The following is a 15,320-nucleotide window of genomic DNA, read 5'->3' as shown; positions in this document are numbered from 1 at the left end:
CTGTGTCCTATTTGCATTCATTTTCCTGTTTTTATATGTACACACACACACAACTTTTAAACAAACATAAATGGGAACATACTACAGAGATTGTTCTGGGACTTCTTTTTTCATTGAATAATATGTCTTGGAGAACTTTCCATGTTCGTACATATAGATTACATTCTATATGCAGTGGTTGTACATTATTTCTTGGCATGGATTTGCCATAATTTATTTTTAAATAATTAATTTGCCTTCCCCTGCTGAAGGGCATTTAGATTGTTTCCAATTTTTTGCTGTTTTAGAGAGTACCTCAGCAAACATCCATGTGCACACATCTCTGTTTACATTTTTATCCATTTTTTTAAGATTTTATTTGTTTATTTGACAGAGAGAGACACAGCAAGAGAGGGAACACAAGCAGGGGGAGTGGGAGAGGGAGAAGCAGGCTTCCTGCCAAGCAGGGAGCCAAATGCGGGGCTTGATCCCAGGACCCTGGGATCATGACCTGAGCCGAAGGCAGATGCTTAATCACTGAGTCACCCAGGCGCCCCTGTATGTCCATTTCTGTAGGAGAAATTTCCAAAAGTGGAATTGCTGCGTCAAAGTACTTGTTTTGATAAAATTTGATAACATTGTGATAAAAATTGCCAAATTGCCTTCCAAAATGGAATATCAATTTATGCTCCAACTAACAGCACATGAGAGTGTTGGTTTACTCATAATCTCATTAACACTTGGTTTTGTCAATCTCTTTATACTTTGTCAATACAATAGGCAACAAAAAGTCAACCAATTGTTTTAATTTACAATTGTTTTAATTGTTAGTAATATTGAGCGTCTTTTTTTTAAAGATTTTATTTATTCATTTGAGAGAGAGAGAGAGAGAGACCACAAGCAGGGGGAGGGGCAGAGGGAGAGGGAGAAGCAGACTCCCCACTGAGCAGGGAGCCTGACATGGGGCTCCATCCCAGGACCCTGAGCAGAAGGCAGACCCTTAACAGACTGAGCCACCCAGGTGCTCCAATACTGAACATCTTTAATCTGCATATTGGTCATTTGTATTTCTTCTTCTGTGATTGGTTTATTTGTGTTATTTGCCCCTTTTCTATTGACTTCTTAGATTTAGTGATTTATTTATTTATTTATTTTTAAAGATTTTATTTATTTATTTGATAGAGACACAGCGAGACAGGGGATACAAGCAGGGGGAGTGGGAGAGGGAGAAGCAGGCCGCCCACCAAGCAGGGAGCCCGATGCGGGGTTCAATCCTAGCACCCTGGGATCATGACCCGAGACGAAGTCAGACGCTTAACGAATGAGCCACCCAGGCGCCCCAGTGATTTATTTTTTTTTTATTTTTTTAAAGATTTTATTTATTTGCCAGAGAGAGAGACAGCGAGAGCAGGAACACAAGCAGGGGGAGTGGGAGAGGGAAAAGCAGGCTTCCCAGCGATCAGGGAGCCCGAAGCGGGGCTCGATCCCAGGACCCTGGGATCATGACCTGAGCTGAAGGCAGATGCTTAACGACTGAGCCACCCAGGTGCCCCTGGATTTAGTGATTTATAAGCATTTTTCGAATGTTGGTGAAGTTAGTCTATTATATGTGCTGCAGATATTTTTTCCCAGTTTGTATTTTTTTAGGTGTGTGTTTATTTAACCAAAGAAGTTTTAAATTTTAGATTTCTTTCTTTCTTTGAGAGAGCGAGTGCGAGAGAGCACAGGGGGGAGGGGCAGAGGGAGAGGGAAAGAGAATCCTAAGCAGACTCCCCACTGAGCATGGAGCCTGATGTGGGGCTTGACCCCACAACCCTGAGATCATGACCCTAGCCAAAACCAAGAGTTGGACACTCAGCCGACTGAGGTACCCAGGTGCCCCAGGAAGTTTTAAGTTTTAATATAATTGTACTTACCAGGGACACCTGGGTGGCTCAGTCAGTTAAGTGTCTGCCTTCGACTCAGGTCATGATCCCCCCTGGGATCATGGGATCCTGGGATCGAGTCCTACATGAGGCTCCTTGCTCAGTGGGGAGCCTGCTTCTCCCTTTGCTGCTCTCCCTGCTTGTGCGCTCTCTCTCTCTCTCTCTCCCTCTGACGAATAAATAAATAAAATCTTTAAAAAATTTTTATTTATCAGTCTTCTCCTTTTTTGGCTCCCAGTTTTGTATTATGCTCTAGAACAGCCTTTTCCACTCAAAGATTTCAAAAATAGGTCACCTGGGTGGCTCAGTTGGTTAAGCGACTGCCTTCAGCTCAGGTCATGATCCTGGAGTCCCAGGATCGAGTCCCGCATTGGGCTCCCTGCTCAGCAGGGAGTCTGCTTCTCCCTCTGACCCTCTTCCCTCTCGTGCTCTCTATCTCTCATTCTCTCTCTCTCAAATAAATAAATAAAATCTTTAAAAAAAAGATTTCAAAAATATGCACTCATGTTTTCTGCTAGTACAAATTCTGTTTCATTTTTTTACATTTAAATTCTTTGACCCATCTTGAATTTATTTTGGTATAAGAAGTGACTTCTGGGGTGCCTGGGTGGCTCAGTCTTTAATTGTCTGCCTTCTGCTCAGGTCATGATCCCAGGGTCCTGGGATCGAGCCCCGCATCAGGCTCCTTGCTTGGAGGGAAGCCTGCTTCTCCCTCTCCCACTCCCCTTGCTTGTGTTCCTTCTCTCCCTGTCTCTCTATCTGTCAAATAAATAAATAAAATCTTTTAAAAAAATGATTGTTCCATGGAAGGGGCACCTGGCTGGCTCAGTCAGTAGAGCATGCGACTCTTGGTCTCAGGCTCGTGAGTTTGAGCCCCACGTTGGACATAGAGCTTACATTTAAAGAGAGAAAGATTGGTCCATGGGAGCTAGGACCAAGCACCCTGCCCTGTATTTCTTTTTTTTAAGATTGTATTTATTTCTCAGAAAGAGAGAGAGAAACAGCAAGCAGGGGGAGCGCAGGCAGAGGGAGAAGCACAATCCTCCCCACTGAGCAGGAAGCCTCATGTGGGGCTGGATCCCAAGACCCTGGGATCATGACCTGAGCCGAAGGCAGACGCTTAACCAACTGAGCCACTGAGGCATCCCGCTCCCTGCTATTTCACTGGCTAGGGCTAGGAGGGTCTGCAGAAGCAGGGCAGAGGATCTCTGGGAATTTGTGGGGCTGGAAGCTGAGAAGAGGGCCCTCTGAGACCCATGGCTCAGTTCTAACCTGTCTTCTCCCCCATCCTTAGGATATGAGGGACAGAATTTGGGGAAGATCCTCAAGGATTTAGAGATGAGTAAGGTGGTACATATGGATCGATGGTCCGTGGAGGTGATACCTCAACAAACTGAAGAAAAGAGTGACCCAGTCCCCTTTCAAATCATCAATAACTACTTCTCCATTGGTGTGGTCAGTGAAGTGGGGTATGGGGGCTAGGGAGGAAGTATGGGTTAAGCAGCAAGAAGCTAGAGCTGGTTAGAAAGAGGAGGTAGAGGTTAAGGGAGCTGTGACACAGGGAAATGGCGGGTGGGGTACAGTGGTGTGAGTTGCAAGAAAAGAACATGGGACATACTGCTGCTGAATGAGGGAATTAAAGAGAGTATTCTGTGCCGTGAGAGGAGGCAGGCCTCTGATCCTACATGCCCTGAACTCCCCAGGATGCCTCTATTGCTCACCGATTCCACATCATGCGAGAGAAATATCCTGAGAAGTTCAACAGCAGGTGAGGGAGAGGGGGGTGGGGGTGGACATACACAGTGGCAGGGACCAGGTTGTGGCCAAGTTTGACTCAGAGCACTTAGATGGACAGTGGCACCTCTGAGAAGCCCCTCAACCAAAGCCATCCTCTTCCCTAAAGGACTGAAGTCAGGAGGTTGATGTCCTTCCCTGTCACTTAGCCCTCCTCTGCCAGCACTGTGTAACTTGTCCCCTCCCTCTTGGGCCTTATGTTGGGGCTGACACAGAATGAAGAACAAGCTATGGTACTTCGAATTCGCTACTTCTGAATCCATCTTCTCAACATGCAAAAAGCTGGAGGAGTCTTTGACAGTTGAGGTGGGTGTGATGAGACCCAACCCTACATGCTTCTCACTTTCTTATATCTTAGTCTCTCCCTCCACAGGTGCCCTCAAGAATAGGAACTTCCCCTATTCTTGAACCTATACTTTGACCTCCCAGCTCTCCCTTCCTAATTTCCCTAATTCTCAATACAACTGGTCCCTATTTCCTGCCATCCTTTGCAAATCCCCAACTCCTGGCCTTCCCAGTTTGTCATCTGGTGGAGGGAGGGGTCGCATCCATGATTATGACAGGAGGTAAGGATTTGTGCTCTCCTCTTCTCAGATCTGTGGGAAACCACTGGATCTGAGCAACCTGTCACTAGAAGGCATCGCAGTGCTGAACATCCCTAGCATGCATGGTGGTTCCAACCTCTGGGGTGATACCAAGAGACCTCATGGAGATACCCATGGGATCAACCAGGCCTTAGGCGCTACGGCTAAAGTCATCACTGACCCGGATATCCTGAAAACCTGTGTACCAGGTGAGCAGCCTTGGGAACTGAGTGGGCAGGACCAAGGGGAAGGTGTGGTTCCCTTTGGAGGCACCCTGCTCCTGCAAAACCTATCTCCTTACTTCCCACCCACAGACCTAAGCGACAAGCGGCTGGAAGTAGTAGGGCTGGAGGGTGCAATTGAGATGGGCCAGATTTATACCAAGCTCAAGAACGCTGGACATCGGCTAGCCAAGTGCTCTGAAATCACCTTCCAGTAAGGAAAACTCTGGCCAGGGGCTCTGAGGGAAGGAGTAGGGCCGGGAGAGCAGAAGGGTCATGGGGATGGTAGGGAGGAGCTGTACTAGGAGATCTTCCTCAGTAACAAAGGGTCTCTAAACCAAGCTAAGAAACAGAGTTTTGGTATTCAGTTGGTAAAGAAATCTCCACCAATCTGCCTTGGCCTCCCACAGCACCACAAAAACCCTCCCCATGCAAATTGATGGAGAACCCTGGATGCAGACACCCTGTACAGTGAGTATTGCCTATGCCTGCCCAAAAATGGCACCCTCAGGCTTTGTGAATCCTAAACCTCCCTTCCACAGCTTCCTTACTCCATCCCAATGTCTCAAGTTCCCCTGTGCACCATTCCTCCCAAATCATGATTTCTTAGCCCCTGGGCTTCCTGCCATGGCTTCTCTAGGACCCCAGCAACTCCCCCTCACCCCACAGATTTTCCCTCAAATCTCTACAGCTCCAGTCCAAAGGGAACGAGGTCCTGCCTCTGAACATGCCCCCTTCCCTTCCAGATCAAGATCACCCACAAGAACCAGATGCCCATGCTTGTGGGCCCACCCCCTCGTTCCTCCAATTTCTTTGGCTTCTTATGCTGAGGGGGACACCTCAGCCTCCAAGCCAGCCTTGAACCCACCTCTTCATCCCTGGACTCTACTCCTAGGCTCTGTACATTGCTGCCACACTCTCCTGCCAGCTCATGGGAGTGTTCCTCTACCCTCACAGTATTTATTATCCTGCACCACCTCTACTATTTCCCATGCACACGTGCGTGCGTGCACACACACACACACACACACACACACACACACACACATTGAAAGTGCCTCATCTGAATAAAATGACTTTTTTCCCCCCACTGGGATATCTTTTAAGTAAATGGTACACCTCCTTCCCATATACCTCCCCTCCCTAAATGACATAGATGCTCCCAACAGCAAGGAAAAAAAAAAAAAAAAGCACCAGGTTCTGAGTATTTATTTCAGGTAATGGTAGTCTCCAAGGGAAGACTGGAGGAAAGATAAGCATTGCTGTCCACGCTGGGCAAATCACAGCATCACATGAGATTACTCAGACCTGCTGCTGCCCACTGAGGAGGGGCCTGTTCTCACCAATGGGGCAAGAGCGGAAGACCCGGGGCAGACGCAGCCAGTGGGTGCTACCACGTGGCAGCTGGGGAAGGGGGAGGGCTGAGCCCTGCTTCAGAAGTCTTCGCCTGAAATTGGGAGAAGGGAGAAACTGATTAGCAATGGACAAGGGAAGCCTATCTGTGCTTCTCCAAAAAAAGAGGCCCTAGGTTTACTTGACCATGATCCTAGCTCCCTCCCCTTCTCACCAACAGGATTCATCTTGTCTTGTTTTTATGGTAACCTCTGTCCATTTCCCTCTTACCCTACAAGCTTCCCTGCTTTGAGGACCTTGGCACTCCAGGCCAGAGCATCTGCCCTTCTCACAGGTAGAGGACTCAGGTCACCCAATTTCCTCCACTCTTGATATTATTATAAACAACAGTCATCAGTATCATCTTTTATTGTACTCCTGCTTCAGAACTGGGTGCCCATAGGGCAGATACTAGTTTTCCTACTTGTCAGAGGCTCAGGGATGTTAAGCTACTTTCCCAAGGTTCCCCCAGCAAGACTGCAGCCCAAGTCTGTTTAACTTCCAAGTCTGGGTTCTTTCCTGGATACCATGCTTCTTCAAAAGAAGTGGTGGTTCCTTCTCCTCTTGAGGAAGAACGAGTAGTGGTCATAAGGGATACGGGGGTGTGAACTAGATGGTGGGGCTCTCACCTATATATCAGTGATACAAGCACCACAGCCATCAACACCAGCAAGAGGCCCACAAACAGGGGAGCCTGTCCAAGGCCTGCTTCTTGACCTGTGAGCAGAAACCCAGGCACAGCTTCGGTTAGTGTCTGCTCCCTGCCAGATAGCCTCTGCCTATTCCCCCCACCCCCTTCATCGTAACTCTTGTCCAAGTACCTACCAGGCATTACAAGCTGGGTGCTGACCATTGCCAGACTGTTGGCATCAGCCAAAGACACATTGAGGCAGTAGGTCCCTGAGCCACCCTTCAGGACTTGGTGCAAAACCAGCTGGCAGGCTGGGCTGGGTGGCACAGGCTGACATAGCCGCTGGGCAGGGGGCTGGCACCCTGGTGATGAAATGTCTATGCAGGCTTCCTTGGGCAGCCTGCAAGAGGTGTCAGCTTAGGTCAGGGCAACTGGGAAGGAACACTAGACACCAGAGCGCAATGCAACAGTCAACCGAAGAGTTCTCAGGAAACCAGTGGGACACTCACCCTCCTTGGCAAGACACTGTCAGCTCGAATGCATCCCCTTCGCTGGATGGCACAGCCTGTAGGATCTCAGCACTCTCAATACCCCCTGCAGAGTTGCAAGAGTTTACATCTGGGATGCCTCTACCAGGCCTCTCCAAAGGCCCACAGAGAGGAAAACCCTAGGGCTGCTTCCCCAATCCCATCCATGCCTTCAAAATAAAAACCCTGGGATTTGGGTGTTCTTGTCCCGGTGAGTAACTCCTTCCAAGGTATGCTTCCACTGGCCAGCCTTAGGCAGGACACACCTCCCTCCACCAGCCCGCAAAGCAGTCAAGACTCACGGACAATGTCCAGGGTGAGAGAAAAGGAGCCATATCGATACAGAACACAATCCAGGGGGGTTTGTCGCTTTGCCAGGATTAAGGTAGCTGCGCCATCCAGCAGGGGGCTCTGGGAACCTGGCAGGAGAGGATCGAAGAGGCTGTCAAGAGACAAATGACTCACTGGAAGTAGAGACCACACAGGCATTTTTCCAGGTAGAGCCAGACCTGGTGGATCCAAGCTTGGAATCAGACAAGACCCGGAAAACCTCATTTCATAGATAAGGAAACAAGAGCCCAGAAGGAAGAATGAGCACCCCAGAGTCACACAGTTAGGAGTAGAGTTGGAGTTTTAAGAAATCCCAAATGTTTATCACCCCCCACACCATGCTGGGTCCTGGGCTAGACATGACACAAGTTAACTCATCCCTGTACCACCATGTCATGCCTACCTTTTCACTGTTCCTACCACAATTTCAGGTTGACCTGCTTTGGGATAGGAATCCAGGGGTGGGAAATGGTGCCAGAATCTGAGACAGAATATTATGCATTTATACTTGCACAGAAAATGAGATACAAATATGTAAATGACCACGTTCTGTTCCCTGGCCTTCTCCTTAAGGAATAGCTCTCCTCAGAGACAGAGAAGCAACAAGCTCTCACTCCATGGCCTAGGGAAAGACTCTGGTTTCCTGAACTCCAGATCTATTCCATGTTATTAAGAGGGACTTGAGGGCTTAAAACTAGTGGGAGCTCTGACGGGACTCCATCGCTAAGCAAAGGATTGGGTAACAACTGGGGCTTAGGTAAGGCTTTTAGCTCTTCAGAGTAGTGACAAAGGCCCCACCTCAATGAACCTCATTCACACTGGCCTCTTACCTGTAATACCTTCTGGAGGCATGAATGGGTTGGCATCTGGACCCTCAGGCTCAGGTGTGGGTACCTTTCCAGTTGTGGGCTCCACTGACTCTTTAGTTGTTACCTGTGCAACTGTGGTTCCAGAGGGCTCTGCGGTTGACCCTTCAGGTGTTGTACCTATGGTCTCTGCAAGTGTGGTACCTATGACCTCTGAGGTTGGCACCTGCTCAGTTGTAGTACCTATGCCCTCTGTAGTTGGCACCTGTACAAGCGTAGTGACCTCCGTGGTTGGCATCTGCACAGCTGTGGTTCCAGCGGGCTCTGCAGTTGGCACCTGACCACGTGTCGTACTTACGACTTCTGCAGTAGGCTCTTGTCCAGCTGTGGTGCCAGGGGCCTCTGCAGTTGGCACATGCCCATCTGTGGTGACTGGAACTGGGGAGGAGCCACAGGAAGTGAGAGGAATGGCAGCCTGCAGCACCACCTGGGCAGTGATTGGGCCAGACTCTAGGTAAGTGTGAGTGACCACAAGTGCCCGAGAGATCAGGGTTCCAGTATGGTCTCCAAAGTCCCAGGTGTAGGAGAGATCAGCCCCAGACAAATAGCCACTGGGGTCATGGAGCCGGAGGGCAAAGGTCAGAGGATGATTTCTCAGGAAGTGCTTGTTCCCTCCATCCAAGTCCTGCAGCTGGGACACACTCACGGAGAAGGGCACCTGGTCTGGGATTGGAGCCAGAAAAGGTGAGAACCAGACCTGGGCCACAGCTTTTTTCACAGCCACACCCTCCAACTCAAGCTGACTGGCCCTTCACTGGCTCCAAGCCCCACATCCTTCTGCCCATGTCTTCCTGGCTCTGCCCCTTTAAGGTTACACACCATTTCCCCTTTCCCCATTCCATTTTCCCCTTTCCCCTTTCCAGTCAGACCAAGTCTCCCCATCTTCTACCGCCCTGCACCCTGTGACTGGCTTTGCCCCTTCCTAAATCCTTACCAGTAATGGTGAAGGCTGAGCAGGAGTGAGCAAGGGGCACGTAGCTCTGGGACTCCCGGCGGTGGTAGACAGTCACTTCCATGGTATGTGTGCCCAGCATTGCGTTGCCTGTCACAATGCTCAGCCCCGACACTGGGCCCCCCAGAACTTGCCAGTATTGGCCTGAGGTTTTTGAAAAGAAAAGCAGGGGTGGGGGTGGTACTGATCAAGGGAAACTGAGGGGAAGGATTAGAGACAGGGCACCAGAGAAGGAAGGTCCAGTAATGTACTGAATATGGTTATTTCAGAGTATTTGGAAGGTGGTCCTGTGGGGGTCAGAAAAGGAATCCTGATAAGGGGGTCCATGGGATAGGACAATAATTGGGGAAGGGCCCCCAGAAACAACTATAATAGAGAGAGTTGGAGGGGGCGGGGTGCTATCGAAGAAGAAAGAGACATGGGGGCAATAAAGATTAAGGAAACTCACAGAGCAAAATGAAAGGGGATCAGGTAGGAAGAGGTAAATCCAAGAGTGGATGACTCACCCCAGGTCTTCCAGACATAAACAAAGCTTCTTGTCTGAGACCAAGGGCCAGATGGGCAGGCCCTCCCATCAGGGAAGATGCAGGCATCATCAGGTACCTGGGGATACACTGGCTGTCCTCCCCACACCTGGCTCCCTGAAAGGTAGATACAGTCACCCTCGAAACCTGGCATTCCTTTCTATACACCAAAACCCCTACCATGGCTGCCAGAGAGGGGTTGTGGGAACACTCCTTAGCTACACAGGACATTCCCTTTGTTATCACCCATTTGGGGTGATAGCGGAAAGGATGGAAACTGGAATTAAAGATTAATATGTACTTAATGACAGAGGAAAGAGATTGGAAGATCATATAGCAACATGTTTAGAGTGGTTTGCTCTAGCTGGTGGGATAAAAACAATAAGAGTATCAGCTGACACTTATTGAGCCTCACCTTAGCCTAGGGCAGGCATTATGCTAAATTCTTTATATATTATCGCATTTTCATCCTTACAACAACATTCAAGGTAGTCATCCCATTGTACAGTTAAGGGAATGGAAGCACAGAACAGTTAAGTTACCTGTCCAGGGTAACATATTATTTACAAATTTAAATCCATGTCTGTCTAAACTCTAGGTCCACTGGGTCTTCTGTCGCCAATTTTGCATACTGTATTTTTTTTTGATTTATCTGTGTTTTAAAATTTTTTTCTGCAATGAATATTATAGAATATGTATATAATTTGTTTAAAAGAAAAAGTAGGGGCGCTAAAAAAAAAAAAAAGGTGGCTCAGTCCCTAAGCGTCTGCCTTTGGCTCAGGTCATGATCCCAGGGTCCTAGGATCGAGCCCCACATTGGGCTCCCTACTCAGCGGGAAGTCTGGCTTCTCCCTCTCCCACTCCCCCTGCTTGTGTTCCCTCTCTCACTCTCTCTGTCAAACAAATAAAATATTTAAAAAATGAACAAACAAATAAATAAAAAGTAGAGGGGAAGGGGGCACTCCTTGAGCTCACGAGGGACACCAGGAAATCTGAGCCCTTCGCATAAAGGCCTGGAGTAGAGAGGTACTCACCATTGACGATGGTGTTGTTAGCCCAGACGACCTGCCCATCTGGCAGCACCTTTTGGCTTTTGGGGAAGTGCAGGGCAATAGAGAAGGAGGCATTTGCCCCAACCAGCGTAGGCCCATCATTACTGACCTTCAAGGACACCTGGCCACCTGGGAAGGACCAGCTGCGTTAGCCGGGACTCCACGGTTTTTCCTCCCCTTATACCTTTCCCCTTCCTATCTTTCCAAGCTACATTCAACTCAGATCTTGCTCCTCTCCACACCCCATGCCCTCCCTCGAAATTGCCAAGTTCCCACCTCTCCAGCAGTCAGGCTCCTGGATTTCTGTCCACTCTGGATACAGGTGCCTGTTCCAGGCTTTAGTTGTGAGCTGCCTTGGGACACCAAGCCAGTCCTGGTCTCTGGGTCCTAAAAAGAAGGTACCATGAAGGCCCTACGATCGCCCCTCAATCTCTTGTCAGGGGATAGCCCTGTTCCATGTCACCCCACTCACTCTCACATTCAAAGTACATTTTAATTTACTGAATAGCCACCATGTACCAGGCACTGTGCTAGGTACAAAGGACTTAAGAAATGAATAAGACATGGCCCTGAAGGGATTCAAGACATGTCCATAAATTATAATAATTCAAGGCACTGTTTAATATGAGCCATAACAGACATGCACAAAGTGCAACAAAATGACTAAAGAGATTAGTTCTACTCTGGCGGATTGGGAAAGACCATTGGAGTGAGGAGTTGGCCTGTGGGATGGAGCATTCTGGGCAGAAGGACCAGCACGAGCGGAGGCATGGAGGCATGGTAGCATGAGGCATGATAGGAACTACCAGTGTGGTTGATGCACACTGTAAGAGATGAGGCCAAGAAGACAAGTGAAGGCTCTGAGTGCCAAGCAAAGGAGTTTGGCCTTTATTCTGTAGGCAAGGCCACGGCAGGAGATTGTGTTTATTTCATTGAGATATAATTCATATACCATAAAATTCACCCTTCAGAAGCTTTTTGAATATGACGAGATCTGGGTTTTAGAAGGATCACTACGGCAAGCAATGTAGAGGATGGATCAGAGGCAGGCAGAGGTTGGGAGTGGGGACCAAGCAGACAAAATTATTATAACTGACCAAGAGAGAGGTCTGAGAAAAAGGGATAAGATGGATCTACATATACGCCTCACCCAGGTACAACAACTACCAACATTTTGCCACATTTGCTTTATCTATCCTTTGTTGTTGTTGTTGTCTTGTTTGTTGGCTAAAGTATGTAGAAGCAAGTACCAGACGTCTTGTTATTTTAACCCTACAATTTCAATACGTATCTATAAAAAATATGAGCATTTTCTTGAATAAACACAATGTCATTTCACACTGGACAAAATTATCAAACCCAATTCATATAAAATTTCATAAATATCTAAAAATGTCTTCTTATTTAAAAAATCAGTATCCAAAAAGTAAGCACAATCTTTTAAGAGGCTCAGGTGGACAGGCACGAACAGAATGTTTCCAGAATACACTAAGGAAATAGTAAAAGAAAAAGACTTGAAACTGCAGCGTAAACGAGGGGAAGTCAGATCAACGAGAACTTCCTAGAAGTCTGTGAGACCATGGATCCAGAGAGAGAAAGGGGAGACTGGGACATGATATCTGTACTTTAGCACAGGAGAAACTATCTTCACTCCATTTGTAATGGGTACTGGAAACCTAGCTGAGTCTGCTGGGGGTGGGGGTGGGGGTGGGGATCTAGAATCATCTCATTGAGCATCCCACCACTACAGCAAGAGAATCATAAGATACCCCATTCTTTCTTCACTCCCAACCCTCCCTCCTCAGAGCAGCACGGGACATTCCAGACCCTCTCACCATCCCCACCCCCACCCCTTGCTCCTGTCACGAGGCCCCAATCCCCCAGAGCCCTTTCATGTGATGCTCAGCTGAGACCCCTCTGCCTGTCTCTTCCAGCCCCAGAACAAAAGCCTGAGCTGTGTTCACCCATCCCCATCCCAAAGAGGGGAGATGGTACCTCCTTACCTTTTCTGTCCAATACGACATTCTCTTACTCCTCACTTAAAATACCCTACCCCAAGTGCCTGAGTCATTCCCTAAGTCTTCCACTTATTTCCCTTTTGAAGCCCCTTCTCCAGCTCATTGCCCAGAGAGCCTCAGAGTTAGGGCCACAAAGACCCACTATCCTTTTGCCCTTCCAAGCAGATGGGATTATTTTCAAGCTCAGTCCCAAATCTCCACATAGGGAGGGAGCTCAGATGCCCATGTCCTCGCTAAATCAAATGGGTGGGAGAAGCCTGAAATATTGCCGGTATCTCCCATGAGGAAGGGAAAAACCAGAGTAGGTGTGCAACCCCAAATTCACACTTGTTCAAGTCCACACACCCGACGCTCACCTTCTGTGGCCCCCACAGCCAGAAGAGCACCCATCACAGCCACATGGAGAAGGCATTTTCTCAGCACCAGATTCATCTTGTTCTTTCTTCCAGCAACCAAAGGCGCTGGGGGGGCTGGAAGAAGCCCCTATATAGGAGAGGGGTGCTCATTTGCATAGCCCTTCCTCCAGGAGAGGCTTGGGAGGGGCAGGAGGACCGGAGAAAAGCAGAACTGACAAGGGATCCTGGTCCCTGGACCATCCCGCTATTCAATGACAGTTTCTGGTTTCACTGGGTCACTCCCTTCTTGACTGGGAAATAATTGATTGAAGGTCAGCTACATAACATGTACCGGACACATATAATTAATCATAGGCTAGTGAATCAGTCTGTTTTTTGAGTTAAACCAGGAAACCTCTCAAAGAGACAGAGGCCCTGCATCCTAAAACAGAGAGATAGTATAGGACGGGCAGAGAGGCGGGACGAACATCTTTAAGGCCCAGAAAACCCAGACAATGAGATTCCTAGCTTCCTGCTTTTCAAGGGAGACTCTCTGGGCCAGGTGGAATTTTAGGGCGAGACACATTTTCCCTAGGGTTGGTGAAACGGCGAATTAGAGATCAGGAAATCCCTACAGATTCAGGACACAGGTAAGAAACTCGACTTCAAATCAGGTACTTGGAAAAAGACATTTATATTCCCCACCGAGACAGAAACTTGTGTTAAGGATCCTCGGAACTAAACTTGCGCGAGGTGGGGCCTTTTGCGGCAGCTAGGGGCGCTGGGCTCGCCCCTCCGCTCTGACGTTGACCAATAGGAAGGGCTGGGGGCGGGGCTAGGGAAACGCGGGAAGGAGGGGCGGGGCCTCTGGTGGCGGTAGGGAACTGGAGGGGAGGCGGCAACATTGTTTCAAGTTGGACAAATTGACAAGAGCGAGAGATACACTCCGTTCCATCCCGACCTGGGGCCGCAGAGCTGGGCCCTGTTGCCCCCTCCTCCACCCCCCCGAGAGCCGGGGCCCGCCTTTTGCAGGGTTCCCAGGCCCCCGCTCCAGGGCCGGGCTGACCCGACTCGCTAGCGCTTCATGGAGAACTTCCAAAAAGTGGAAAAGATCGGAGAGGGCACGTACGGAGTTGTGTACAAAGCCAAAAACAAGGTGACGGGAGAAGTGGTGGCGCTTAAAAAAATCCGCCTGGACACGTGAGTGGCCTCTGTACCCGGGACTCCACTAACTCGGGAGCTCCTTGAGTGCCCCCCCCGCCCCCACCCCAACAGACGGGTAGCCGTCCAAGGACCGGAAGGTAGCAGGGAGGGACTTCTTTTGAAGTGGAGAGGTGGGTTGGAGGACAGTGAAGGGCTTCCCTGTGGAGAGTATAGGGCACTGTAGAATCTGTGGGAAACTTCCTCCCCAAAGCCGAGTGATGCCCCCAAATCTGCAGTCAGGAAGAGTCAGGAAGAGGAAGGAGGCCTCTGAGATGGGGTCCAGGACTCCCCGTGGAGTTGGGTTTTGTGGGAACCGGTGAAGAGCACCTTTCTGAATGAAGAGCCCTCCTCACTGCCCCAACCCCACCCTCATCTTAGAATTCTCTACTTCTTTCAAAAGAATGGCAGTTGAACCTCACTGGCCCCTCTAGGGAGGCTGGGTGCTGCTACTCCTATTTTTTCCCTGTTACCTTCTCTCTTCTTCACCTCCACCAGAAGGCTTTACTTACCTACCCCTGGGAAGAGAAGAAATAATGACCTTAATGTATTAAAAAACCACTCCCTGTCCACCCATGAATTAACTCCTACAGCACCCTTTCTCTTTTCTCACTTTCCTAGGGGATGCTGGGGTGGTGTCTCATTGGGAGGAAAAGAATGACTGGGCTGGGGGAAAAGGAATATTTGTAACCACATTCCTATCTCTGCTCTCTCAACCTCTCCAAGTGAGACGGAGGGTGTACCCAGTACTGCTATACGAGAGATCTCTCTGCTTAAGGAGCTTAACCACCCTAACATTGTCAAGTAAGTATGTATCTGGGCGGTGCTCTGGCAGTAAAGGAGGATGTGTTCTGTCTGTGTAGCCTGGGTATTACTCTTCCTCACCTCCATTCCTGGACCTCTCTTCCCAGGCTGCTGGATGTCATCCACACAGAAAACAAACTCTACCTGGTTTTTGAGTTTCTGCATCAGGATCTGAAGAAATTTATG

At 49.0% G+C, this 15,320-nt stretch overlaps 2 protein-coding genes across 10 annotated transcripts in view; one reads left to right on the top strand and one right to left on the bottom strand.

Annotated features, from left to right (window-relative positions):
* The window catches only part of DGKA (diacylglycerol kinase alpha), a 23,228-nt gene extending 16,754 nt beyond the window's left edge, over positions 1-6,474 (top strand). For 4 of the 7 annotated variants that reach the window (XM_027592648.2, XM_027592650.2, XM_027592651.2 and 1 more), the window contains exons 18-24: positions 3,199-3,359; positions 3,608-3,672; positions 3,914-4,004; positions 4,293-4,491; positions 4,597-4,717; positions 4,914-4,974; positions 5,195-5,592. In XM_027592648.2, coding sequence (XP_027448449.1) covers positions 3,199-3,359; positions 3,608-3,672; positions 3,914-4,004; positions 4,293-4,491; positions 4,597-4,717; positions 4,914-4,974; positions 5,195-5,365 — 869 coding nt within the window. In that variant the 3' untranslated portion in view covers positions 5,366-5,592. Of the gene's footprint in view, positions 1-3,198; positions 3,360-3,607; positions 3,673-3,913; positions 4,005-4,292; positions 4,492-4,596; positions 4,718-4,913; positions 4,975-5,194; positions 5,593-6,134 lie in introns of those variants that run through there. The other 3 variants (XM_027592647.1, XM_027592646.2, XM_027592652.2) reach the window with 3 other exon arrangements.
* Positions 5,697-15,320, bottom strand: PMEL (premelanosome protein). Of its 3 annotated transcripts, XM_027592654.2 has the most exons (12): positions 15,216-15,320; positions 13,152-13,278; positions 11,054-11,164; positions 10,760-10,906; positions 9,708-9,842; positions 9,184-9,345; positions 8,214-8,912; positions 7,356-7,472; positions 7,036-7,120; positions 6,721-6,926; positions 6,525-6,612; positions 5,697-5,950 (listed from the first exon to the last, which is right to left on the bottom strand). In XM_027592654.2, exons 1-12 carry the CDS (start codon positions 15,297-15,299, stop codon positions 5,806-5,808), a joined length of 2,106 nt encoding a protein of 701 aa, XP_027448455.2. In that variant the 5' UTR covers positions 15,300-15,320; the 3' UTR covers positions 5,697-5,805. The 3 variants fall into 3 exon arrangements, with proteins under 3 accessions (XP_027448455.2, XP_027448454.2, XP_027448456.2); XM_027592653.2 differs by having other exon boundaries at positions 5,773-5,950; positions 6,525-6,926; XM_027592655.2 differs by lacking the exon at positions 11,054-11,164 and having other exon boundaries at positions 5,773-5,950; positions 6,525-6,926.

The sequence above is a fragment of the Zalophus californianus genome, chromosome 9, assembly GCF_009762305.2.
Source record: "Zalophus californianus isolate mZalCal1 chromosome 9, mZalCal1.pri.v2, whole genome shotgun sequence".
NCBI classification, from domain to species: domain Eukaryota; kingdom Metazoa; phylum Chordata; class Mammalia; order Carnivora; family Otariidae; genus Zalophus; species Zalophus californianus.
The sequence above is the reverse complement of the archived record's forward strand: the minus strand, read 5'-3'. Positions and strand labels throughout refer to the sequence as shown.